The following is a 27,094-nucleotide window of genomic DNA, read 5'->3' as shown; positions in this document are numbered from 1 at the left end:
AAAGATAATAGCTACTTGACTATCTTTTATAAGCTCTATAAGTGATTCTCTTTTATTCAGTGAATAAATGAGAGGTAGAAAACAGTGTTCTGCAATTGACACTGTTCTCTCAGTTGTTCATGATATTCAAATAGCAAAGCATGAGGGTCTGGTCTCAACTGCAGTTTTTATTGATATAAAAGAAGCATTTGATCATGTTTCAAAGTCAAAGTTAATTCAGACATTGAAGATATTAAAACTGCCACTTTCTCTAATAAAATGAGTTAACTGTTTTATGTCTAAAAGAATTATACAACTCTTCTTTGATGGAATGAAACAAGACAAGACTGAGATAAAAATAGAAGTATCACAGGGATCTTCAATCTCACTCATTTTATTTGCAATATACACTGCATATCTATTCAAAAATAGAAATATGAGAATAGTGCAATCTCTGAGTTATGTGGATGATATTGGTCTAATCTACAGCTCAAAAACTATCAAAGAGAATTTGAAAGTAATTGAAGAAGCTGCAAAGAAAATCTTTGTTAGAGCAGATATCAATCAAATTCAATTTGATATGGATAAAACTGAGTTAATTCATTTCTTTTCTAGATTCAATGAGAAAGAACTATCTCTAACTCTTTTAAATAGAGAGATTAAACCCAGTGTAAATGTCAAATGATTAGGAGTATGGTTAAACTTCAAGTTGAATTTTAAATATCACATACAACAAAGAACTGTCAAGGCAGAAAGACTATTGAACAACATAATCAGACTATTAAATACAGAGAGAGGTCTATCCTTCCAGGGTATGAGACAGTTATATATAGCCTGTATTACATCAGTAGCTGATTATAGAGTTCAAGTTTGATGAAATAATCAAGGGAATTTCACTGAACTCTTTCAAAGTCTGCAAAACAGAGCCTTGAGAAGAATTCTGAGAGCATTCAAATCATCTTCTATTAAAGTAATGGAAATTGAAGCTTCAATTCCTCCTTCTGCTATTAGATTTGAAAAGGCCTGTATGAACTATGCTCTGAGAGTTGTAAAGATGAGCTCAAATCATATAATCAGAGAAAGAGTCTCTTCTTCATTTTCATCAATTAACTCTGGAAATGAACTAGATTGGAATAGATTTCTTGATTGAAATGAAAATAATTCTTCAAAGAAAATGCCTTCTCAACTGTACAGACTATGCTCTCTGATTAAAAATCAATTTTCTTCTTTAAATGTTGAAAAAGTTGATCATGAGAAGTTATCTCTCTGGAGAGAAAAGCTTGAATCTCTTATAGACTTACAAATAAGTGAACTATTAAAAGAGAAAGAATATGAACAGTATTTGAAGAGAATTTCTACAATCAATATAAAAGACTCTATTCTGATTTATTCAGACAGCTCAAAAAATGAGAACTTGAATAGATTAGGTGCAGGCATTGCTTATACTGAAGATAATATCAATTTTATCTCAGATTTCTGAAATCTAGGCTGTGAATGTGAAGTCTTTGATGCTGAACTATTTGTGATAGTGAAAGCTTTCAAACTCATTGAAATAAAATCTCATAAAAGAGGAAATTGTTTGAAAGAGATATGAATATTCTCTGATAGTCAAGCTGCTTTAAAAAGACTTAGAAATAGTCAGATTCATAATGATCAAATGAATCTTGAACTGATTTTAAACTCTGTTTTGAAAATTCAAAAGAGAAGAACATCAAAGCTGATAATTCATCTGCACTGAGTTCCTGCTTATATGAATATTCATGGCAATGAATTGGCTGATTCAGCTGCAAAAAAGGGTGCAGAATTAAGCAGATCTATTCAAAAAATTGTGTCCTGGTCTTTTATAAAGAGAAAAATAAAAGAATCTTGTTTAGACAAGTGAAATGAAAGCTGGCAGAAATAAAAGAAGAGTATACATTATTCAAGATTTGAAACAAAACCCAAGTGGAAATCTTGTTCAATTAAGTGTAAAAAGAAAATATTCTCATCTATAATACAGCTGAAACTAGGACATGGCTATTTCAAATCTTATATACAAAGATTTGATGATAGATTTGACTCAATAGAATGCTCATTCTGCAATACAAATGAGAATCCTGAGTATATTATAATACACTGTGCATTATACAATAGTCTCAGAGCCAGATTGAAGGAGAAGTATGATCTAAATTAATTAAATATAAGATTCTTATTCTCAACTGAGACAGGAATTAAATACTTAATAGACTTTCTATCAGAAACTCAAGCAGCTATAAGAAAATGGCTAAATTCAGAAGTATCTGAATATGAAGAGGAGGAAATCAACCAGATATAGTCTGTTAAAATAGCTATATACTATCTTTTAATAATTTGTTTTGTTACAGTCTTTCTTTACTTTATCTTTTTCTTTCAATTTCTTTCTATCTATCTATTTAATGTGTCTATCTTTAAGACTGTATTCTCTTTTCCTTTGTCATGATATTGTCAAATGATTTCAAAGTATCAGAAGATGTTAAAACACTGCAATTTGTAAACAGTTTTTGTATTCTAGACTGGAATTTTCTGATTTTGCATATCTGAAATTGATGAATATATAATAGTTAACTTTACAGATATAGGAAAAACCCTGAGAACTAAAAGTTCTCAGGTAGATGTCATAGTCTCTGACTGCATACATCTATAATTGAAGAATAATAATAATAATAATAATCAACTTCTTCTAAATCTACACTGAATGAACTGTGATATATAACAGCTCAATCTGATGAACTTCTTCAAGCACTTATTAAAGCAGTACATTAAGAAGCACTCTGATTCTTCTCAAAACTATGTATAAGAACTGATATCTCAGAATGCTCAATTGATAATAATAATACTCTGTAATTTTAGAAATAATACTGAGTCTCTCATTCTGAATCTCTATACACTCAGATAATGTAAGAAATATATTATTTATATATAATCAGTTATCTGAGTTGTGAACAACTGTATTAAATAATCTCTTGAGAATTCTACTGATTTGAGATATTGAATAGTATTAGACACTTTGTTCAAAACTGTAACTGTTGTTTCTCTATCACTTTATGAAAGAATTGTAGAAAAGTCCTGTTGAAATCACTCAATATCTCTGATAGAATCTGACAAGATATAATAATTGACTTTGTTATTGATCTCTCTGAGAGTAAGAGTTGTAGAAATATTCTAATTATCATTAACTGATTCAGCAAAGATGTAATATTAAAATCTTATAATAAGATAAATAGTGAATAAGTTACTGAAGTCTTTCTACAGAGCTCATTCTATCAGATATATGAATTGCTAAGATCTATGATATCAGATCAGAGCTGTTAATTAATAAGTGTTCTCTGAACAAGAATCTGTCAAGCTCTCAAGATTATACACTGTCTGTCAACTGCTTATCACTCTGGAACTGATAATATATTAGAATGAATAATTCAGACTGTAAAGAATTATCTTTCTAAGCTCTCTAATCACTTATAAGATAATTGATATAATCTGCTTCTACATGCAGAGATCACTATCAATAAATAAGATGCTATTTTAACAGATATAAGCTCATTCTTTCTTACACACAGTTATTATATGAAGATATTGAATCTTCTAGAGATTATATATTTCACACTAAATCTCTGCAGTCTGATTCAGATCACTGATAATATAGTAATAAAGCTCTGAGACATCTGTGACTGAGCAGAGGTCTTTATGACAAGTGTTAAACAAGATCAAGAGAACTGAATCAATATTCACTGAGGCTTTATCAAGTAGTATAAGATAGAAGATCTGATGTGATTGAATCTTAAGAATGTACAGATTACATACTTATCTTATACACTGAATTACTGTTATATCAAGTATAAAGTGATAAAAGTTCTGGACAGTCATAACTACTGTCTTAATACATTATCAGAAATTCATGATGTCTTTTATACAAGCTTGTTTCACTATGCTGTCACTGATCTATTTTCTTCTCAACTGACTTTCAACTGACAGTCATCAGAGATCATAGAAGAAGATAATAAACTTGAATAAGAGATTAAAGATATTCTTGATAAGAGACTTCATAATCACAGTTAATAATATCTTATAAAATGAGTTAGCTATGATCACTTAATCTGAACTCTGAGCTCTGTATTATCTGAAACAGCTGCTCTTGACTGATAAGAACTATACACAATCTCACTTCTAGAAAGAGAGAACTAATAGAATAAGATGTACTTGATCAAATATATAGACTATTTCATTAAACTTTATAGATTTCTGCTAAAAGCTCTGATTCTCAGTCACTGATTCTCAGTTAAAAAACTCATGAAATTTCTATTCTTCTGCTCCAAATAGACTGGCCGCCGGGATTATGAATTTCACGTTTGATCTCATTCGATCTGATCTCATACATTTCTTGGCGTGAATCCTACTGGGACTAGTCATTAAAACAATAGGCAAAGTGACTATATATCAGGTCTTAAAATGAAAATCCATGACTAGATAAAAAAAAAAGAAGAAAAGTGGTCTTATTTGGTCTCATTTTAGTTCTCTTCTTCGCATAAAAGAGACCAGTTTTAGACATTTTAAGGTTTTTTTTTGACTACTTTTTATTTCTTAAAAAATAACACTTTTTGTTTATGCCTCAATGAGAGTGAAAGTCATTTCAAGCAATAAAAATAATTTTTTTTTGAGAAGTGAAGACCGTGCTCTTATTTGAAAAATGTGATAAGAGTAGACAGTAAGTCTCACTGAGACAGTATGAAACTACTATCTAATGTTAAAACTGTGTAATGAGATCAGTCAAATTGGTAATAAGACTATCAAAAAATCTGGTTCTGGTCTCAGACACGGTCACACAGCCAGTCTAGCTCTGAAGCTTTACTATGTACATGTATAAATATTCACTCTGATTGCTTCTTTCCGCACTTTCTCTTTTTTCCTTCTCTAATGTTTTCCACTTTTGTATTATAAGATCTATAAATATCATATCAATCTATTTAGTATAGACCTCTTACATTATCATTGCTTTATTTATTTGCTGAAGCAGTAAAGTAGATCTGATTCTTTTCACTATTAAAATTCTTCAGTTAAGTGTCTTGCATATCTCTTGATTCTTCTTAATATATAAGAGCAGATAAGAGTAAAGTTTCATCTGTATAAATTGAGATAAGTAGTGTTATAAATTCTTGACTGTTATTCTGACTGACATCTATTATATAATCTGATTTGAGTGAAGTAATTAGACTGGCCGCCGGGACTATGAATTTCACATTTGGTCTCATTTGATCTGATCTCATACCTTTCTTGACGTGAATCCCGCTGGGACTAGTCATTAAAAAAACATGCAAAGTGACTATATATCAGATCTTAAAATGAAACCATGACTTGAAAAAAATAATTTCATTTAATCTTATTCTTGGCATAAAGTTACTATTTTTAGACATTTTAAGGTTTTTTTTAGACTATTTTTAATTTTTTAAAAAGTAACACTTTTTAATAATGCTCAAATGAGATTTAAAGTCATTTAAAGTAATAAAAATAATTTAAATTGAGAAGTGAAAATCATGATATCATTTGAAAAATGTGATAAGAGTAGACAGTAAGTCTCACTGAGACAGTATGAGACTACTATCTAATGTTAAAACTGTGTAATGAGATCAGTCGAATTTAGACTGACCGTGTGACCGTGTCTGAGACCAGGACCAAACTTTACAGTTGTCATGTTGTCTAAAAGCATTACTTCTGATCATAGTTTATGTTCATCACATTGATTTCAAATCACATTATTTCAAATATTAAAGGTCTCAGATTCACTTTTCAAATAAAAATCTAGTCTCAGATAAAGAATATGTTTGAATTCTTAGTCACATTTTCATTCTGATTTCATTATTGAGAATGGCATTAAATGAGACCATGAAATCACTTCTCACTTACATAATATCATAACATAGTGCTCATTTGTTGAAAATTCAATAGGGAGTATTATCAAATATCATTACTTTTCTGAACACAGATCATAATTCATATAATTTTAATTATGAAAAAAATTTAAAATCCAAAAAAAAAAACAAAAAATAAAAAAAACAAAAATAAAACCAAACAATCCGAATGGATAAAAAAAAAAAAAAAAAAAAAAGAGAAAGAAAAAAAAAAAAAGAGAAAGAAAAAAAAAAAAAAAGAAAAGAAAAAGAAAAAAATAAAAAATAATAATAAAAAAAATCAAGGTCACAGAGTTGCAGCATTCTTAAAATACTCACTTCTCAGAGTCTTTACAATATTCATCATTAACTGTGTATTTCTCACAGTAAGAGTAACACAGTCATGATGAGTTATTGTCTTAACATCATCTAATAAATAATCAGTATATATCTGTATAAATGTGAATATTTAGAAAACATACACTTAAAAAGTGTGGCCAGGGTGAACTCTGCTGTCACTTGAATGATATCAAGAGCAGAACACTGAAATTGATGATTTCCCTCATTGATTTCATGGACAAGGCAGGTGAAGATGATCTTGAGAAATATAAAATTCCCTGACTTCTGATAAAAACAGATCTCATAAAGAGACTCTATTTTCATGATATCAGAGACTGAGTGTTATTAAAAAGCATTACTTCTATGCAATGCACATGCACTTACTGTGATAATTTATTCTCTGCACATATGACTGAGAGTTACAGCTTTTTCATGTCACACAGCTCTCTCTGAGATGCTGGTGCTGGTTTGCAATTCACACAGTCTCTCAGTTCAGCATGCACTGTGTGTATACAGCTCTGCATACTGAGACTGTGTTGGTCATTATGGCCTGATGTGATACTTGCTTTTCACAGGTCATGTTTTGTTTAAGAGAGGGAGAGAGAAGATGTGACTGTGATTTTATTAAGAGAGAATGAATAATTAGTAATATTAAATGTAATTTAATTCTTCTGTATTTAAAATTTGATTAGTCTATACTCTTCAATTTGAGGGTTTCTAGAAGTGTTTTAATAGTTTTCATATCAGCTTGAATTTAGTGATGAGTTGAAGAAGAAGAGAAAAGAGAGAAGAAAGAAATAAGAATAACTTATCTTTATAATATGAAAATAGAGAATCACTGCAATCATTCTTTCTAGTAATAAAGATCTGTTTTCTGCATGTATCTCTGATATAGATTATATGATAACTGTATACAAAGAATATCAACACTGCATGCATTGAATAAAGATGATATTGCTATGCAACACTGTAGCTGTTTCTGTATATCTCTGAAAGCTGTTAATATTTTCTTTATCTCTTTATATTTGATAAGTCAGTAATATATTTCAATGCACTTCTTCTTTCATTATTATCATTATTATCATCATCATTATCATCATCACTATCATTATTATCATTATTATCAACATCATCACTATCATCATCATTATTATCATCATCATCATTATTATCATCATTACTATTATTATATCATTTCTGACCGCCTCTTCTGCCTTCATCTCTCTTCAACACTTATCAAAATCAATCATGTCATTTCTCTTCAAATATTCTGCAGTTCTGCGGACCATCAAGGCACATGAGCACTGTCACAGATTGAAGAGAGAGAAGAAGAAGATGTTCAAGTAAGAGAAGACTGATTGTAAGACACATTATAATGTCTTGAAGAGGCTTTGTAAGAAAGTAGAATAATAATGATTTTAAGTAATACTTCTGATAGATTTAGACTGAACTAAGTATAGAAATAATATGAATGACACTGCCTATGAGAGATTGAAGAAGAAGACAGTGAAGAGTCTCATACAGCAGCAGTGAAACCAGGAGAAGTTCTAAGAATGATTTGAGTTCAAGATAAAGAGAGAGAGAGAGAAGAAGAGTATTACTGTAAATAAGCAGTAGCAGAAGAAGATTGAGAGAATGTTAAAGCAGAAGATAAAGAAGTTAAAACTGGTAAGTTTTTTATTTATTAAGAGATAATGATTTTTAATAACACTTCTGTTCTCTAATTGATTAGCAGGAGCTGACAGAGAAGGAGAGAATTGAGGCCTTGTTCAGGTCTTGAATGCACTTCATGATTCAGAACATTGAGGAGACAGCCCTGCTCTCTGAGCATACTAATCTGCTTACTACTGAGGTGGAACCTGAGACAGCAGACCAGGAAATGCAGGATTTTAAGATGCAGGTTGACCTGGCTGAGAGGGAGCAGCAGAAACCCTCTTCTGAGAAGGCAGTGAAGAGAGATTTTGAGGTGATTATCATCTCAGATGAGAAGATAAAGAAGGAGAAGAAGAAGAAGAAGAAGAAGAAGAATGAGAAGTGAATTATGAAGAATGATAAGAAGAATGAGAAAGAGAAGAAGTAGATTTTTTTCTTTTTATATTAGTTAGTTATAAGTTTAAGTTTTTAATTATTAATAATTAAAATTGATTTTGAGTTTTCAAAAATTATTGTACAAGTTGTAATCAAGTCAGGAATGATATATATATATATATATATTTAACTATCATGATTCACAAATCACTATAATGTATAAGTATTAATATTTTTTCAACATTAATATTCACAATATTAATATATTTTTAATGATATCATCTAATAATGCAATTTAGTAACACTCTCTTTCATAATATTAATATATTTCAAGAAATATGACAGAGATTAATCAAGATTATTTATTTACTTTTATACATCAATGATATTCAATCTGAGTTAGTATTAAAATTATAACTAAGCTAAGAAATAAGATATTTTCTCTTATATTAATTCTTCTTACACACATCAGTGATCAGTTATTGAAAATAAATTATTATCTTTCTTAAATTATTATTATATCTTCTGAATTCACTTCTTTCACTTCTTTTACTTTTATTGAAGATTCATAAACTCTTTAAGAAATCACTGTGAATTACAAAGTCTACATTGTTTACAATTCAACACAGAATACTCTCTTTCAATTATGATAAATAATCACTTTATTCTTCACATCTAATTCCAGGCTATGAAATTTATGAAAAACTCAACATAAACACTGAGATAATCTATAAAATAATTATCAACAGATTGTATTATAGATTACTGAAGAGTCATCTCTCTGCTATAATCACTGTAACTTCATTCAGAAATATTTATCATGAACTGATTATAGCTCTGAAGAAATTTTCTAACATCTGAAGTCATCAGAATGTAGACAATAAAAGAAAAATAATCAGAAAATTACTACTGAGCTGGTAAGTTACTCTATCAGATAACAATTTTTGATAATACTAACTTTCTAATTTGAAGAAAATTATGTGAAAACAATCATATATCAGTACTCTGATTTCACAACTCTCATCTAATAACTTCTGTGAATAATTACTTTGTATATATATATCTCTGAATCTTTCTCTTTAATCAATTGAAAACCCTGAATTCTGAACACTTCTTCAAATACTTAATTCAAATCTTCATATTCTATATTGATTCTGTCTTTGATTCAACCTTGAGATACACTATAAAGTCAATATGCAATATCTAGAATCAGAGTTGAAGAATCATTAAAGAGTGTCTTTTACAGTGAATGTATGAACTAGTATAAACAATCTTACATTTATGAGAGTTACATGTTATTACATTGATGAGAACTGAACTTATTAGGAGACATTAATTGAATTTAAATCATTGATCAGTAGTCATACTGAGGATTATATGACAGAGATATTAATGACTGTGATTAAAAATGACTATTGAGATATTAGTCTCAGTCTTCTTATAATTACAACTGATAATACTGTGAATAACTACACTATGATGAAGAGCTTGAAGCAAAAATTGACTTTGCATTTCTGAAATAATAAACAAGATTATATTCTCTGCATTGCTCATGTGATTCAACTTGTGATATAAACACTGATAAAGAATCTTAACATTGAGATGAAGAATAATGAGATGACTGATTCTTGAGATGAGAATGAGATGAAAGTGATTACTCAAGTAACTTTTGCATCTACTTTGCAAAAGATAATGTTTTTTAATAACACTTTTTAATATTGTTTTTTAATAATACTTTTTGATAACACTACTGTTAATTTTGAATAGATTGACTAATAATTTAAATATCACAGATTCAAAACATTGCTAATGTGATTTGTACCTTCTCTAAACAATAACAATGATTTCATGATATTTAATAAATAAATAAATCAGTTATATCACTGAATATGATACAGAATGTTAGAATATGATGAAGTTCAATATATAAGATAACTGTTCAGACTCTTTGATTGTGTCAGACAATTGATCATTGAGTGTAACACTCTGATCAGAAAAAGATTCAGATATTGAAACTTTCTGATATAAAGTAAACTCAGTTGAAATATATGATTGATTTACTGTTTCAGTTTTATAAGATAACAAAGACAGTCTCAATCACTTATACACCAATACTGCAGTCAGTCTGATGAATGTATAACAGTTTATTTACTTATCTTGAGAAGCAGTTAAATCACTTAAAAAGAAATTCAGTCTGGGATAATACTATAGTGCAGGCTATTATTACTGTAAGAAATAAACTGGTATATTATTACAGCAAAACTGAACAATCTTTTACAGAGTACTATACTGTAGCAGCTCTACTAGATTTCTCTCATTAAGTTAATATCTACACTTCTCAAGATTGAACAGAGAAGAAATGAGACTTGTATGTCAAATTAGCCTGAGACTACTACAATACCAACTATCAGAGATTTGAACAAGCAGATGTTCAAGATGTGAAGACAGTGGAATACAATTCTCTAGTAAGTAATGATCTTTGATAACACTTCATATTTCATAGAACTATAATACTAACTTTGAAACAGAACTTGTATATATTGATTACAATTAAAAATCAGACAAAACTACATACTTATAAAACTGAATTTAACTGCTATCTTCAAGATGATCTGATAAATTTACACATCAAATCAATTCTAGAGTTATGAAAAATTGTTGAGAGTATATATTCAACTGTTGCACTGATGATATGTAATATTCTGACAATTTCATTGACAGAGATGAGAATGAAGTGAAAGTTCAACTTAAGTTGAGATATTTATCACTATCACTGAGAACAATTACAAGAAGAAACAATCAAGAAACTCATGATTATAAAACATGAAATTTTCAGACAGTTTAATACCTCTGATCACAGTATATCAGAGAAGTGTAGTTTTCATGAGAAAGTGAAGAATAAACTTACACAAGAATGTATTTAGTTGTTTCATGAGTATTATCAATAATCATTACTAAATTCTGATTATATAAGCAATCACTGAATGAACTGAATGAGACTGATTTTAATCTTCAGTCTCAGTCTCATTCTGATTTTAGAAGAATGATCATCTTTCACAGTTTATTCTGAGAAATTACTCTCATTTCACTGTTCTTGAATTAAATCTGGTCATTTTACATGCTATTTCTCTCAGAAATGGTCCATTTTCAGATTTTTTCGAGGCTTGGTCCTGGTGGGACTCACGCCAAGAAATGTATGAGACCAGACCAAATGGGACCAAATGTGAAATTCATGGTCCCGCCGGCCAGTCTAGTCGAATTGGTAATAAAACTATCAAAAAATCTGGTTCTGGTCTCAGACACGGTCACACGGTCAGTCTAGAAGTAATCAATATGATATATTTGAGAGTGTGAATGAGTTCTAATAGAAATTCTTTCTCATCAAAGTTGTAAATATTCATGAGTTCAATATTATATTAAGTGATTTTTGTCTGTAGCTATAAATTAATTAGCAAGAAGTAAAAAATCAGTAGAAGAAAGAAATCTATTATAAGATTAAAATAATGCTTGAAATATGTTAAATTGTCTGCAATCTTGCATTTTTGATAAATATTTCAAAGATAGAGTAACTTGCTTACATTCTTATAGCACTGACAGAATTGTAACACTCAGTTAATTTTAATAGATACTTTTAGAATCTCAACAATGAGATTATGAAGGATTTGAGATGTACAAGAAAAACCACAATCTGTTAATCAATTAATATGAAAAAGAAGTCATTCTTCTTGCAAATCTGTGAGATTTTTGTAGTGAGTAGAGCTTGCTTTCTTTCTTAATGTTTGAACATCTCTATATCACTGTGATAATGTATATCAACTGATTTCATTTTTTTTAGCAGTCTCAGTGTAATTAGAGATTAATTATGCCTTTAAATCATCAATTGTTGCTTATATAACTGCTTTGTAATGCATATTATAAGTGTTTGAAGATGAATGAAAAAATGAAGATTGAGCAGGCGTTGAGTGTATACGGGCGTTGAGTAGTTAATTACGTTAAATCTTAAAAATGAATCAGTGAGATCTCTTATATTTATTCTCTAGATAATTTAGTCAATTCTTAGCTTTAATGTAGTAGAGATCTGTTATTATATAGATAACAGCTTCTTCATCTTCTATATTACATAGTCAGACTTATGAGTTAATTTCAAATACAAACTTATAAAAGCTTTTATAGATTGTAATTCAGTAGATAATCTTAAGCAGTTATAACTTAAAAAAGTTTCTTTTCAGTTCATAGATATCTCTGAAGATTATGTTTAGAGACTCAGTTTAAAAGTGTTTATAGACAGTAAATATTTCCTATAGAAAAATAACTTAGTCTTATAAAAGATACTCAAGAATATTCTTCACTAATATTAATTTATTTATAGATTTGAAGAACTTCTCTATTAAAGATATAGAGAATAATATTCTATAAGTAATTAATAAGTTCTCAAAAACCTCTTTTATAAGAGTTATTTATAATTTAGATGACTGCTTCTCAGTGTCTATAGTATAGTTCATAGAGATTGAAGTATATAGATTTCTAGTTCTTTCAGTTATAATAGACAGTTACTGACTGACAAAGCTTAAAATGTAAGAATAAGTACTTATAGATGATTATTCAGATATTTATAGCTTAATATAATATATACTGATAGCTACTAGAAGTATTTACAGTAGAAAGATACATGTAGAGATTAAATATATAATAGTATTCAAGCTGAGTTATAAATAGTATTCATAAACTCCAGTCTATATAGTTGTGTGTAGTCAAGAGCTGCTAACCCTATTAGTTACATGAGAGATAGAAATAGAGGTAAAGAATCCGCGAGAAGCGGGATTTCTTACAGTACTCTGTACATACTACAGTTATACTGAAATATGCTAGTATATATTAACAACTCATTTCAGTGTATACAGTACAGATTTAACTTGAATAGGTTTAGATCTATTATTTTTTCAACTAAATACATCATCGAACTCTATATGTAAGAGGTCTACGCTGAATAGATTGATATGATATTTATAGATCTTATATAACAAAGTGAAAAATGTTAAAGAAGAAAAAGAAAGAGAAAGTGTGAGAATCAGTGATTAAAGTGAATATTTATACATGTATGTGATGATGTATACAGTGAAGCTTCAGAGCGGGGGAATTTATATGTATTCATAGCAGCTGAGAATTAGTAATCAAGAATGGCTGAGAATCAGAGCTTTCAGTGAAATCTATGAAGTGTAATGAAATAGTCTATAATTGATTAAGTGCAGTCTGTTATATTAGCCTCTTTCTTTCCTGATCATGCATAGCTCTCATTAGTCAAGAACTGTGATCTCAGATAATGTGAAACTCAGACTTCAGATCAGACAATCATAGCTGACTTATTTTATAAGATATTATTAACTGCAGCTGTGAGATCTCTTATTAAGAATATTCTCAATCTCTCACTCAAGTTCATTATCCTCTTCTATAATCTCTAGCAGCTGTCAGTCAGAAGTCAGTTGAGAAGAGAATAGATCAGTGATAGTGTAGCAGAGTCAGCTCATATAAAATATATTATGAATTTCTGACAGAGTATTAAGATAATAGTTGTAACTGTTTAGAACTTCTATCACTATGTATTTCATATAATAATAATTCAATGTGCAGAATGAGTGTTATTATTATTATTATTCTTCCATTATACTCATATGCAAGCGGAGCTTATGATGAGTCCTTGCGTGATGTTAAATACAGGTCAAGTGTTGATTATACAGGAGGAAATACAGGTGTTGAGACCACGCCAAGATAACAAGAACATAGGAAAATACAAAGGAGTGACAATTAGATACATGCGATAATAACTTCCCAGCCCAGGAACATAGAGCGATTCATTGGAGCGATTTGTACACCTCTGTATTTATTAGGAACCTGAGGTGCTTGAGTTCCGGATTTAATGTATCCCCTGCGGGTTTCAAACCCACGCGCCTTGGTTTCCCACGCCAAGGCGCTACCGGGTGGCCGCATTAACCATTCGGCCACCGGGGCGGCAGAATGAGTGTGTGATCTGTATATTTTTAAGATTTAATTATACAAGATCTTCTATCTTATACTGTTCTGTGAAATCTCATTAAATATTAGCTTGATCTTCTTAATCTTATTTTACAGTTATTATAGAGGCCTCTGCTCAGTTATAGATATCTCAGAGCTTTATTACTATATTATCAGTGATCTGAATTAAACTGTGAAGATTCAGTGTGAAATGTGTAATCTCTAGAAGATTCAATACTTTTATATGAAATCTGTGTGTAAGAAAGAATGAGTTTATATCTGTTGAAACAGTATCTCAGCTGTTGATAGCAATCTCTGTGTATAGAAAAAAATTATATCAATCATCTTATAAGTAATTACAGAATTTATGAAGATAATTCTTTACAGTCTGAATTATCTGTTATGATATATCATCAGTCTCAGAATAATAGACAGTTGATAAATAATATATAATCTTCAGAACTTGACAGATTCTTGTTAAGAGAGTACTTATGAATTGATGATTCTGATCTGATACTATAGATCTCAGTAATTCATATATCTGATAGAATAAGCTCTGTAGAAAAGCTTCAGTGACTTATTCAGCATTTATCTTATTACAAGATTTCAATATTACATATTTACTCAATCAGTTTATAATGATCAGAATGTTTCTACAATTCTTACTCTCAGAGAGATCAATAGTGAAGTTAATTAACATATCTTATCAGATTCTATTAAACATATCAAGTAATTTCAGCAGGTCTTTTCTACAGTTCTTTTATAAGATGATGAAAGAATAATGATTACAGTTTCAGATAAAATGTCTAATGTTATTTAATATCTTAGATCAGTAGAATTCTTGAGAGATTATTTAATACAGTTATTCATAGCCTGAATAATCAGTTATATATAAATCATGTATCTCTTGCATTATCTGAGTGTGTAAGAGTTTGAAGTAAGAGACTCAGTGTCATTTATGAAATTATAGAGTATTATTATCATTAATTGAACATTCTGAGATGTCAATTCTTATACATAGTTCTGAGGGAAATCAGAGTGCTTTTTGACATACTGCTTTAATAAGTACTTGAAGAAGTTCATCAGTTTGAGCTGCTGTATGTTATAGTTTATCTAGTATAGATTCAGAAGAAGTTGAGATATCAGTGACAGTTCTAATCAGAGAAGTGTATATAGTATCATGAGCTGTTCTATCTTAATTAACTAATATCTTCAGATTCAAGAGCTGGTGCTCTCAGTTCATTCAGTGAGTATCTGTTATATTGAATAGTATATCTTACTCTTGTTATAAGAGAGTATCTGTCATTGAGTTCTGACTGCTGAGATGATAGTGTATTATAAAATGAAAATGACTTAATAGTTTGAATCATCACATCTGTTATTCTGTAAGCTTGTAAGTGATAATAAAGTGTTTGAGATTCTTATAATCTGTAATTATCTCAAATTTGAAGACACTTCAGAGTTCAGAGTCTCATTCTTTTAAACAGTGTATAATTGTAAGAAGTTTCTTATCATAGATCTCATAGTTGCATTTAATAAGACTCAGTTTCTTAGATATGAAGACACATGATTATAAGATATCTTTATTATTATATTATAATATCACTCTCTCTGTAATATAGTCAGAGAAGTCAGCTTCAACAACTGTTTCATAATCAGAGTTAAATATCATTAATAGAGAAGTGTTAATAAATATCTTCTTTATCTGTATAAGTGCAGCTTCAGTATTCACTGATTACTGAAATACTGAGTTCTTCTTAATAAGTTTTATAAGTGATCTTATGATATCTGAGAAGTTTTATATAAATCACTGATAGAAGTTAGCAAATTCAATAAAGCTTTATATATCTTTCACAGTACACAGAGCTTCTCATTCAAGAATAATGAAGACTTTCTCAGAATTCATTCAAATTCTCTTATCAGCTTCTATGATAAAACCCAGATATTTAATACTCTTAACTTCAAAATTACACTTATCAATATCTATTGATAGTTCTGTCTCTTATAATTATTATAATACTTTTTATATATGTTCTTGATATTCTTTTCTGAACTCATCAGTGAATATGAGAATGTTATTAAGATATGCAGATATGAACTTATTAAGGAAATTCTGAAGTATTCAGTTAATATACTTCTGAAATATACTGAGAGTGTTAGTCAGTTCAAAGAGAGTAACTACTTATTCAAAGAGATTATAACATGTCTGAAATACTGTAAGTCATTCATCTTCTTCAGTGATACAGATTTTATAAAATACAGTAATAACATCTAGTTCTGTAAACTATTGAGCTTATTTAATACAAGCTAGAGTTTCATTGATCAGAGATAAAGAATAGTGATTCTTCTTGATTAATCTGTTCAATTCTTGACAGTTCACATAGAATTGAAGTTCTTTATCTGATTTCTTTACAAAGAGAATAGAAGCTGCAGCAGAGAAATTACTAATATATATAAATTCTTTATTTAACAGATTATTGAGTGTCTTTTGATGAAGAAGAAGTTCATCTTGATATATATTATAAAGAGAGTCTCATGATGATTCTGAGTCTTTACTGTTCTTCTTTTTTAACTTAATACTGTGATTCACTTCTGAATCTTATAAGAAAGATAGATTTGTAATATTATTATCTTATCAGAAGATATCTAGATATTTATAATATTATTAAGAGAGTTTTATATAAGAATCTGTTATTATAACATGAGATAACTTTTCTAGAGTCTTTTTAATATCAGTCAGACTAATAGAGTAGGTTATCACATGATTCTGCTGTTGATAATCTTGTTAGTAATTCTGTCAGTGACTTCTTTTTTAAAGTATTTCATATGTGTTAGCAGAGATCTGTGTTAGATTCATAGTTTTATGAATATCATCTTCATGAATTCTATCATTGTTAGAGAACATCAAGCTTCTGTTTTAAGTATTTAATAAGATATCTTATTCAGATAGTCAGGCAAGTTCTAATATAAGATTATAATTGAGATTATTATCTTTATATACATAGGCATCTTTATATTGATGTTCTTCAACATCTATAGTCAACTTCATCATGTAATGAGTATAAATGTCTTTTAAGTCATTAAATTCTGTGAGAACTCAGAGTCTTGATAAGAGAATATATTAAAGATTGTAATATCTTACAACTGAAGATTTAATTATTGTATAGTGATATAGACTGCTATCTATTATAATCTTTATATTATACATATTATTCATCACAGTAGATATAAGAATTATATTCATTGTCATCTTTTCTTTAAATTATTATTATTCAATCTCTTCAAGCTTCTGTTTATAAATTTGAATAGAAGCTAATCTTTTCTCTGTTTTATCAGAGTATTCTTATAGTTATCTTCTAAATCTTTCTTCAATGCAATGTGATTAATGTGAACAGATACTGATTCATTCTTTAAGTGAGAAAACACTGATCTTTCTCTTAAGTGAGAAGATATATAGATCAATTAACAGTTGAAAGTGATATGTTTTAATCAGTTACAGTTAATATATACTTCATGTTAACATCAGTCAGCAACTTCTTTGAAAGTGATCTCAGAAACTCAAAAGCCTGTTCAAATAACAGAGACTCTTGCTTATGTGTAGATATTTAAGTCTACTCAGTTCATAACATCTGCATCATTATTATTATTCTTCAGTATGAGTGTATAAGTAACTGAGATGTAATATCTTCTATCACTGTTCTGTATACTCTTGAGCTTGATAAGACAGTTATTCAATGTCTGAAGTTGTGTGTAGAAGTCTTTATAAGTCAGATCTTTATTTACACTTATAAGAATCTATAAGAGTTTGAAAGTTAATATCTTTTAAACATGCTAATTTTCATTCAATTCTTTCAAGATTGATTATCTGCTTCTAGAATCTTGATATCAAAGTCAGGAATAAATGTTATAAGAAAAGTGTTTCTCTGTCAGATACTCTATAATTAATCTAATACTTTCTATTGTATAACAGTGTCTTAAAACAGAATATTAAGATATTTGATAATATTATCAGGCATTTATAACACTGATTTATATACTTTTATTCATGAATGAAACTTCTGTTTCATATAATTCTTTAATTATTCATTAATATATCAATTTTAATTGATTAGTGAACTGATAACATCTTCATCTATACTCAGTTTTATAAGTGTTTTCAATCTTCATGATAAGTAGAGAGTGAGATCAGAAGTATTAAAATATATAAGAGTATCTAAGTATTCTTTCAGTGCTTATATTATATTTAATTCTATTAGTGTTAACATTGCATGAGTTTCTTATTGAATTAATTATTAAATTTCCTCATATTGAAGTTATTAAGTTACATACATATTAACTATTTATTATTATTATAATTTCAACATTGCTCAGAGTTACTGTGATATTATATTTATACTTGTATTTAAGAGTTCTTCTGTATTATTATTAGATATGTTATTTATTGAATATATAATAACTGTGAAATCTGAAGAAGTATAATTATATAAATATCTTATATATCTAGAGTGTCAGAACTCTCAGATCTTTTACTAATATTCTCTTTGTAAAATCTTATTACAGAGTCAGAGTGACTGATAAGCAAGCTTCTCTCTGAGAACTCAGTGTTTACTTAACTGTTTAATCATTTTTCTATTTCTTATATGTTGTTATACATTTAAATATCTTCTTAATGAATAATCATTTCTAATGAGAAGATGATGAATGTTTTTCAAGTGTAAGAAGCCTACACTGAATAGATCAGTATGATATTTATAGGTCTTATATAACAAAGTGAAAAATGTTAAAGAAGAAAAAGAAAGAGAAAGTGTGAGAATCAGCAATTGAAGTGGATATTTATATGCATATGTGGTGGTGTACGCGGTGGAGCTTCGGGGCGGGAGAATTTATACGTGTTCGTGGCGGCCGAGGATCGGCGATCGAGAATGGCCGAGAATCGGAGCTTTCAGCGGAATCTATGGAGTGTAATGGAATAGTCTATGATTGATCGGGCGCAGCCCGCCACACTATAATATGAATCTGACTGTTAGCTTGACATGCTTGATGAGTTGTACAGAGTTTTATGCAGAATCTACTGAACAGAAGGCCTTATCCAGCCAGGTTAGCATGTATAACCCCAGCCAGAGCCGTCCAGAGCTGTACAAGCTGGCACTGTACAGACTTATACGGCCCTGAACAGGGTCACTGAGGCTCTTATTTATTATTCTCTGCTTAAAAAAAAAAAAAAATCTTACTCATATCTGATGTTGTATTGAAGATATTAATTTTTTCTAATAGGTATTTTTTATATGGTGAGCCCATACAAAAGGTACAAGTTGCGTTGTGGCGTCGGTGAAAGGCACGTGTACTACAGTGTATATACTACTTTTAGAGCCTGTTCGGTTGCGTCCGTACTTTTTGAACGCAATAGTGGATCTCATTAAAAATAGTGTATTTACCAATTATTAGTAGCAAGCCGGCATTGTGCCACCACACTATTCCAATATTCTTCTGTAGAATGGGATGGAGAAAGAAGCTCACAAAAACGCGTTCTTTTTGAACAGAGTTCAGAGTCAGTTCAAAAAGAACGCGTTTCTGGACTCCATTCAAAAGAACACATTTTATGAGCTTCTTTCTAACCAATATTAGTTAACTACCTTCACTTTGAACACTATTCTACACTATATTGCCTCTAAAAGTGCATCATTGAAGTTAAATACTGCTTATTCATAAGATCTTGATAAAAGATGCAAGTACAGCTGCTCAATTCATCAAACACCTGGTCTTTTTCATCTATACTTTGTAAAAAGCAGCTGTAATATTAGTACAGACACTCTGCCCACTGAGCAGTTGTGATATTGAGGCTGTACTTTTTAAAAAAAGTGCAGATCTGTATGAAAAGAACGAGTACACACGGCCGCACTGAACAGGCCCTTACTGTGTACAGAGTACTCTGTACAATACGGAGCAATAATAATGAATCCATGTAAAAAACGTGCCTGTCAAGCGGTCCGAGAGCGGTTCGTTCGATCTTGAGCTCAGGAAAACTTTAGTCATAGGAAATGGCCCAACTGTGAAAAAAGCCGACTCTTCAGGGATCACTTAAGGCGTGTTCGGACAATCTTGTATGAAAGACCCCTTTAAGCGACCTTACACACCCTATCCAACATTGTTTGCATGAAAAAGGCCTTGTGTTCATTCTGCCACCACCCTTATCTCTTTTTGTTCTTCACTTACACATGATTAGACTTCAATCATGCAATATTAAACTTCAACAGAGTATTTAGTCTGAATAGTGAGGGTTGTAACTGAAATAGACAAGGTGAGGAGTGTTTCAGGTCATGTATACTCCGTACAGAGTACTGTCAGGTCAATAATGGACATCTTGTGGAAAGTTGCAGTACGTACTAACTACGTAGTGAGGCAGGTCATATTCCTTGCTTAAATATGACACCAGCAGTATGCTAATATCCACTTTTCGCGAGTACAGACTTGTACGTGCGAACACGCCCTTAATAATAATAATATCCGACCAGGCGAGTTCTCTTGTCCACATGGGGGAAAATAGAGAATAGCCCCGCCGGCCTCAACAATCGCGCTGATTTTAGTGACATACGCACCGCACGGTACGGTACTCATGAAGCCGCCGACCTACAGCGTAGATTTAAACGCTCAAATGGCCGAGGAGTGTTTTTCTGCGCTTTTGGGGAGTCACCCAGTAGCCGTGGCGCTCCTAGCTGCAAGGGCCTTTGCAAGGGTCTGAATAGGCGAGATTGCCCATGTGTTTTCCCCCCTGATATCAACACCCATTGTGAGGGCGAACACCCTAACGTTAGGGGATGCATGCTGGTTCTTAATTGAAGAGCTCCATGTTCCTCTTCCTTTTCGTCGCGACAAACCCCATGCCCCTGCAGACAAGCCTCACGGGTTTCAACGGCGAGCTTTTCTCCCTCACTTTCAGAATTTGGGTTCTTCTTGTTCGTATAGTTGGACAAGGCTACAGCTTAAAGATTGGCATATAGACGCAGGAAGCGAACCTTAACAGCTATGAAGCTTCTCCTACAGCTCCTGGCAGCATGCTGCATTTTTGTTTCAATGGCGCTTGGTCATTCTGAACCAAGCGCTGCGGTGATATCACCCGAAGATAAAGTTATTATCGATGCGTTGGCCGACTATGGTGTGGACGTACTTGGTCTCGTCGATCCATCCGAGCTTGCTCAATCAACAAAAAGGTCTCTATCCATTCCAGCTGAAATTACTGTACGTATATTCGTTGAGCCACCGCCAAATTCGAGGGCTGTGATCTTTATCTTTGGCTAACCATTAAAAGTGCCATGTGCTCTCCGGAATTTTCCCACTACAAGTTTACTTGAAGGACACGCCTCAATATACAGAATGGCGCGGCCTCTTCTGGTCGCAGCAGCAATCGGAATCCAAACCTGCCTGTATCTTCCAACCCACTTCGAGCAGTCAGGTCGCCATCGTCTTGTTGATGGCGCGTCTATTGAACTGTCCATTTGCGGTGAAGAGCGGCGGCCACGCCGCTTTTTCTGGAGCGTCCAGCATCCCAGACGGTTTAACCATTGATCTGCAGCGCCTAAACACGATCCAGGTGGCCTCGGATAGGAAATCTGTCAAGATTGGCCCTGGAAACCGCTGGCTTGACGTTTATAAAAGTCTTGAGCCTCACGGTCTGACCGCTGTTGGTGGCCGTGTGTCTAATATTGGTGTGGGGGGCCTGACACTCGGAGGTAAGCTACTCGGGAAATGCCTGTGACGTCTAATTAATATGTTCCCTTTTCAACTTTAAAACCGCTGATTGTTCTTATTGTCTCCCTTTTCTGCTAGGTGGCATTTCTTTCTACTCAGCACAGTACGGCTTCGCATGCGACAACGTAAATAATTTCGAGGTTGGTCATTCGTGCTCTGTTCATCATCTTCGTTCATTCTAGCCATGCTTCCTTTTAGATCTGGGACTCACATTGGTTCAGGTTGTCGTCGCCGATGGTCGCATTCTCAATGCCAACCCTGAAAGCCATCCAGATCTATACTGGGCTCTTCGAGGCGGTGGTAATAACTTTGGCATTGTGACACGTTTCGACTTAGCCGCGTATCCCGCTGGGGACCTATGGGCCGGCTCACGGATATACCTAGCGGATGACAACACCCGAAGACTCCTTCTTGACGCTGTGGTTAAATTTGCCAAAGACTGGCCCTCCGATCCCAAGGCTGCATTGATTTGCAACTTCGCATATGCCCAAGGCATGTTCGTTGCAGCTATCAACATAGAATATACGGAGGCCGTGGAAAATCCACCAATTTTCAGCTCCTTCGAAGCAATCCCCCCAATGATAGATACTTTGGGCATTAAGTCTCTATCAGATGTTACCCTTGAATTCAAGGAGAGTAATCCAGACGGCCTGCGTCAAAACTACTGGACTGTCACAGTCAACCTCGACATCGAGATGCTCACCTTTGCTGTGGACGCATACATGGCCGGCGTTGATCCCATCAAGAATGTTACTGGTATCGTTCCAGCGCTCACCTTGCAAGCCATCACGCCCGCTATGATCGAAAAGATGAGTAAGAATGGGGGTAACGCGCTTGGCCTGGATTCGTGTGGGAAACCCCTTCTCCTCGTGCTGGTAAACGTTATGTGGGCCGACAAAGCGGATGATGAGGCCGTTCTCAAGGCCATTTCTAGCATCATTAATGCGATCAAGTCTGAGGCCAAGTCTCGCGAAAAGCTCAACCGATTCATCTACATGAACTACGCCAGTCAGTTCCAGAACGTGGTTGAATCATATGGCTCCGCAAACCATGATCGTCTGGTGGAGGTGGCAAGGAGATACGATCCCTCTCAGGCTTTCCAGAAGTTGCAACCCGGGCATTTCAAGCTCACTGGAGCTCCAGATAGCAATCCTCCTGCTAGCTCACCTCCTGCACGGCTATGATGGGCTATGGATTGAGTTTGACTGTCACCTGTATACATAATATCATCATCTTTCATATGTCAAATTTTAATAATATAGCTCTTTTTTTTTTTCATATAGATATGGGCCTGTCAGCCACAGCATTCCTTTGAGCACAAGCTCTTCTGGCTGGGCTTCTCTTCCTTTATTCTTGCCACTCAAGTGCTTGCTTTGGTGCCGTCACTTGAATGGCAGCATCAAAAGCTTCTTGGTCCGCCCATCCCGACCTAGCTCTACCTTGCCGCTTGGCAAGATATTGGGCTGCCTACTGCCTATCGAAAGACTAAATATAGGCATCCCCCGGGTGGAATATCAGACCCGGGTCAAGGACCAAGGCATACGCCGGACCAGCCTTATGCCAGAAAATCTGATACTTGGCTCTCTGCCAACATCGTCATAGGCATTTTTTTGGTGGCCGCGCCCCTTCACGTCATGTATTTCCAACTTGGATCAACAAGCAGGGGTTATCCATGCCTCTCCAGCGCTAGATAGTCACGCGGGAGATCAAAAGCTGATAGCGGGATCCCGGTTGTTTCTAACAGGATGCTAATAGTGACAACGGGTGCTCCATGCCCTAATGTGTTTTCCTAAGACAATAATAATAGTAACAGTTGGTCGGCCGACCGGACGGTGTAGGGAATGGCAGATGGGCAGGATCAGAATGTACTCTGACTGAGTCATGTTTTCGCGCCGTGAGTAGTTTGTGGGGTTACATTGATGTGGACATGGTTCTTCTTGTGCTGTTGCAAACACCTGAGACAAATAATGAGTGACATTCCCACATCAAGCGATGTGACAGGTTGGATGATTCAGATGTCACTCAGGGACGGCAAAGGGAGGTAAACGAGAACCCGAAATGTCAAAGATGTGTTCGATAAATGGCAATGGAAAAGAAGGCTGGTTGGTTCACTTGTGAGAACTCCTCTTGGTGGCAATGAAAAAGCTGTCAGCTGTATGCCTGCGCTGCGGTAACGAAAGCAAGATAGTATCTTCGAGTTCACCGGCTGAAAGAAAGCATATAGAACTTCTGAAAGCTTTTAAGTGATGAATGAACTCAGGATGACCGAATTATTGATTTGGATTGATGTTGTATTTCATTTACACCCACATGTCGCAGGGTGGAAGCGATGGGAATTCATCAACGGAAGACATGACCTGACCAGCATCATCAGATAGTCTTTTGATGCTTGGACAGCACATGAGCGCATTATCAAGGAAGGTATACGGGATTTCAATTATGAACAGCCTTGGGATTTCCATGACGAGGGAGCTGATGATAATCTTGGAACTTTGGGTGGATATGTTTATGAATGCTTGAGTTTTGGCTTCTTGAATCACGCCCCTCGACCGGATCTTAGTGTTCCACAGTAACATTGCTATTGATGGAAGTGAGTTTTTTACATTGGAGACTCATATTTTTTTGGATATTTTTGGTATTTTCATTCTGCATCGCCAGCCAGGTTTAGTTGGCAAGCCAAGCCAACTCAACTCTCCGTTTGTGTGATTCGAGACCAATCCATGTTAGAGTTCAACCCAAGCCAAGTCTGGTTTCTAGGCCCTTGCTTGTATGTGACAACCCTGGAATGTCAGATCGGGGCAGCTGGGAAAGTCCATAATTCAGGCATTATATGTGTTTTTGGGTATTACTGATGTGCTTCCGGGGCGTATCGCCAAACCCTTTATTTCCTTTTTTTCTTTTTCTTTTCCCCTCGCATAAACGTTCTTCTGTACGCGGCTGTACCTGCAGCTGCAGTGGGGGAAGAAAGGAACTGGCGAGTCAAAGGAAAGCGGACTAGCCAGCTTTCTGAACCAGGCAAAGAATCCTCTCCTGTTGAGTCTTAATTTGCCAAAATATCAGGGATGGGTATCAGGCCGAAACTAGAGCGAAATACGATTTGATTGGCCATGCCCCTGTCAAAAAAAGTTATTAGTTCGGCGCCAAACAATGCCCATGGTCAGATATTATTTATTTGTAGAGAACGCAACCATGCTCAGAGATGCATTAACAATGCAAAAATAATGAAGGGGAATATAACAATCCAGATCTTATTATGCGTTGGGTTGAATGTTTGTGTCAATACAAAAGTTGGGAAGAGAAGTTGGCTTTTATTGTTGGAATTTTGAGGTCATATGATATCATCTGTCGGGATTGTTGTGTGATTTTTAGCCCTTATATAGGAAAGAAATGCCAAGATAAGCAAAGCGAGAGATCTCTGTGGCGGTGCAGAATCACTTACCTGCCACAGATCTTGCCTGACTTGGCTGATTTACTTGCAGTCTCACTAACGTAATTCACAAGCGAGTTGTGTTGGAGCTACTACACAAGCCTCTTGGAGGATAACGTTGTTGTGTTGTGTGTGTGTAATCTATCTACGCGAGTTACACTAAATGGATAGGTTGGGGTGGCACGTGACTAGGGTAGGTGTAGTAATCACCAACACCCCCCCTTGCTACACCGTGGCCTATAATAAGCCGCCACCCGGGGCCTCCCCCATCCTCAAATCTTTCAAAAATGCAATAATAATTAATTACATGAATCAGACCCTGATTTCCTCATTAGGAAAGGCGTCCGTGCAGCAATAACCATAAAAATCAAGAAATACATGCAAAATCCATTGATCTGCTGTATCATCATTACCATTCAATCATTCCTTCTTCTCAATTTCCTGAATGCCAACCCTCTTGATAAATTCTTCAAATGCAGGCTTCGCCAGTGGCTTGGTGAGCCTGTCAGCTATGTTCACTGTAGAATTAACATGTTCCATCATGATTTCCTCTTTTTCAATCAAATTGTGAAGAATATGATATCTAATCTCAATGTGATGTGATCTTCATGTTAAGGATTCTCCCTTTGCTAGATCAATTGCTCCCTTATTATTAACTTGTAGATATGAGTATATTTTCACTTTTTCATCATTCATCAATTCAGTGTCATATAATATATCATTCAATCAGATTATCTCACAAGCTGTCTCACTAGCTGCAATATACTCAGCTTCTGTGATTGATTTAGCAATAGATGTCTGTCTCTGCAACTGTCATGAGATTGATGACCTATTAATCAATATAATGTAGCCAGTAGTTGATTTGTATTGAGGATTCACCTCTGCCCAGTTCAAATCACAGTATGTCACAGAACTCAGGCCATCTTCTATCTTCTTCTTATACAATATGTCATGGTTTTTCATCTTCTTGATATAATGTAGGACATGCTTCAACACTGCTCAACATGCTTTGTATAAATGCAAGTTAAAATGCAAGAGATAGTTGACTGTAAATGCTGGATCTGACTAACTGCTTGAGATTAAATACTGCAATGATTTCAATTCTTGACAATATCTTATAGCTGTAAAGTTATCATTCAATTTATCATTCTCATCAGATGAAAACTTCAGTTATATACTTATTATCATTGAGATCTCTGCAGGATTCATCTTATTTATACTGAAATCTTCAGGAATCTTCTCAATATAATAGCTCTGTGTAACTGTTAAATCATTATTTCTCTGATATTTGATCTTCATTTTAAGATATAACTTGATCTCTTTAACATCTTTTATCTTAAATCTCTTTACAATCTCTTTTAATACTCAGTCTAATTACTGTTCTTGAGATTCTGTCATTTAATAATCATCAATATGTAATGTCAGATAAATCTTGTGAATAGAGTGATATAGAAATTCATTATTATTATTATTATTATTATTCTTCAATTATAGATGTATGCAGTCAGAGACTATGACATCTACCTGAGAACTTTTAGTTCTCAGGGTTTTTCCTATATCTGTAAAGTTAACTATTATACATTCATCAATTTCAGATATGCAAAATCAGAAAATTCCAGCTCAGAATACAAAAATCATTTACAAATTGCAGTGTTTTAACATCTTC

The 27,094-nt window shown here is 33.1% G+C and overlaps 4 protein-coding genes across 6 annotated transcripts; 2 read left to right on the top strand and 2 right to left on the bottom strand.

Annotated features, from left to right (window-relative positions):
* Positions 1 to 6,218: 6,218 nt before the first annotated feature.
* BDBG_16852 (uncharacterized protein) lies at positions 6,219 to 6,553 on the bottom strand (the record flags this gene model as incomplete). The annotated part of the gene is made up of 2 exons (XM_031724720.1): positions 6,219 to 6,308; positions 6,362 to 6,553. Coding segments are annotated over 2 exons (281 nt in total), but the record flags the coding sequence as incomplete, so codon positions are not given.
* Positions 6,554 to 8,007: 1,454 nt separating this feature from the next.
* On the top strand, positions 8,008 to 8,256 carry BDBG_03596 (uncharacterized protein; the record flags this gene model as incomplete). The annotated part of the gene is made up of 1 exon (XM_031721320.1): positions 8,008 to 8,256. The coding sequence occupies one exon, from the start codon at positions 8,008 to 8,010 to the stop codon at positions 8,254 to 8,256; it is 249 nt and encodes an 82-aa protein (XP_031577831.1).
* Positions 8,257 to 19,839: 11,583 nt separating this feature from the next.
* Positions 19,840 to 25,509, top strand: BDBG_03595 (FAD binding domain-containing protein). Of its 3 annotated transcripts, XM_031721319.1 has the most exons (6): positions 19,840 to 20,356; positions 20,479 to 20,553; positions 20,659 to 21,491; positions 21,562 to 21,982; positions 22,080 to 22,141; positions 22,223 to 25,509. In XM_031721319.1, exons 3-6 carry the CDS (start codon positions 21,279 to 21,281, stop codon positions 23,183 to 23,185), a joined length of 1,659 nt encoding a protein of 552 aa, XP_031577830.1. In that variant the 5' UTR covers positions 19,840 to 20,356; positions 20,479 to 20,553; positions 20,659 to 21,278; the 3' UTR covers positions 23,186 to 25,509. The 3 variants fall into 3 exon arrangements, with proteins under 3 accessions (XP_031577830.1, XP_031577829.1, XP_031577828.1); XM_031721318.1 differs by having other exon boundaries at positions 19,840 to 20,553; XM_031721317.1 differs by having other exon boundaries at positions 19,840 to 20,631; positions 20,722 to 21,491.
* Positions 24,302 to 24,577, bottom strand: BDBG_03594 (uncharacterized protein; the record flags this gene model as incomplete). Its single annotated transcript, XM_031721316.1, has 1 exon — positions 24,302 to 24,577. The coding sequence occupies one exon, from the start codon at positions 24,575 to 24,577 to the stop codon at positions 24,302 to 24,304; it is 276 nt and encodes a 91-aa protein (XP_031577827.1).
* Positions 25,510 to 27,094: the final 1,585 nt, after the last annotated feature.

The sequence above is a fragment of the Blastomyces gilchristii genome (assembly GCF_000003855.2).
Source record: "Blastomyces gilchristii SLH14081 genomic scaffold supercont1.5, whole genome shotgun sequence".
Lineage (NCBI taxonomy): Eukaryota > Fungi > Ascomycota > Eurotiomycetes > Onygenales > Ajellomycetaceae > Blastomyces > Blastomyces gilchristii.
The sequence above is the reverse complement of the archived record's forward strand: the minus strand, read 5'-3'. Positions and strand labels throughout refer to the sequence as shown.

What these genes read in the sequence shown, in the direction of transcription:
- BDBG_03595 (XM_031721319.1), top strand. Translation starts at nt 21,279, where the DNA reads ATGAAGCTTCTCCTACAGCTCCTGGCAGCATGCTGCATTTTTGTTTCA. An exon ending in CCATTCCAGCTGAAATTACT is followed by an intron (nt 21,492 to 21,561) that starts GTACGTATATTC and finishes AACCATTAAAAG; the next exon opens with TGCCATGTGCTCTCCGGAAT. An exon ending in GGGGGGCCTGACACTCGGAG is followed by an intron (nt 21,983 to 22,079) that starts GTAAGCTACTCG and finishes CTTTTCTGCTAG; the next exon opens with GTGGCATTTCTTTCTACTCA.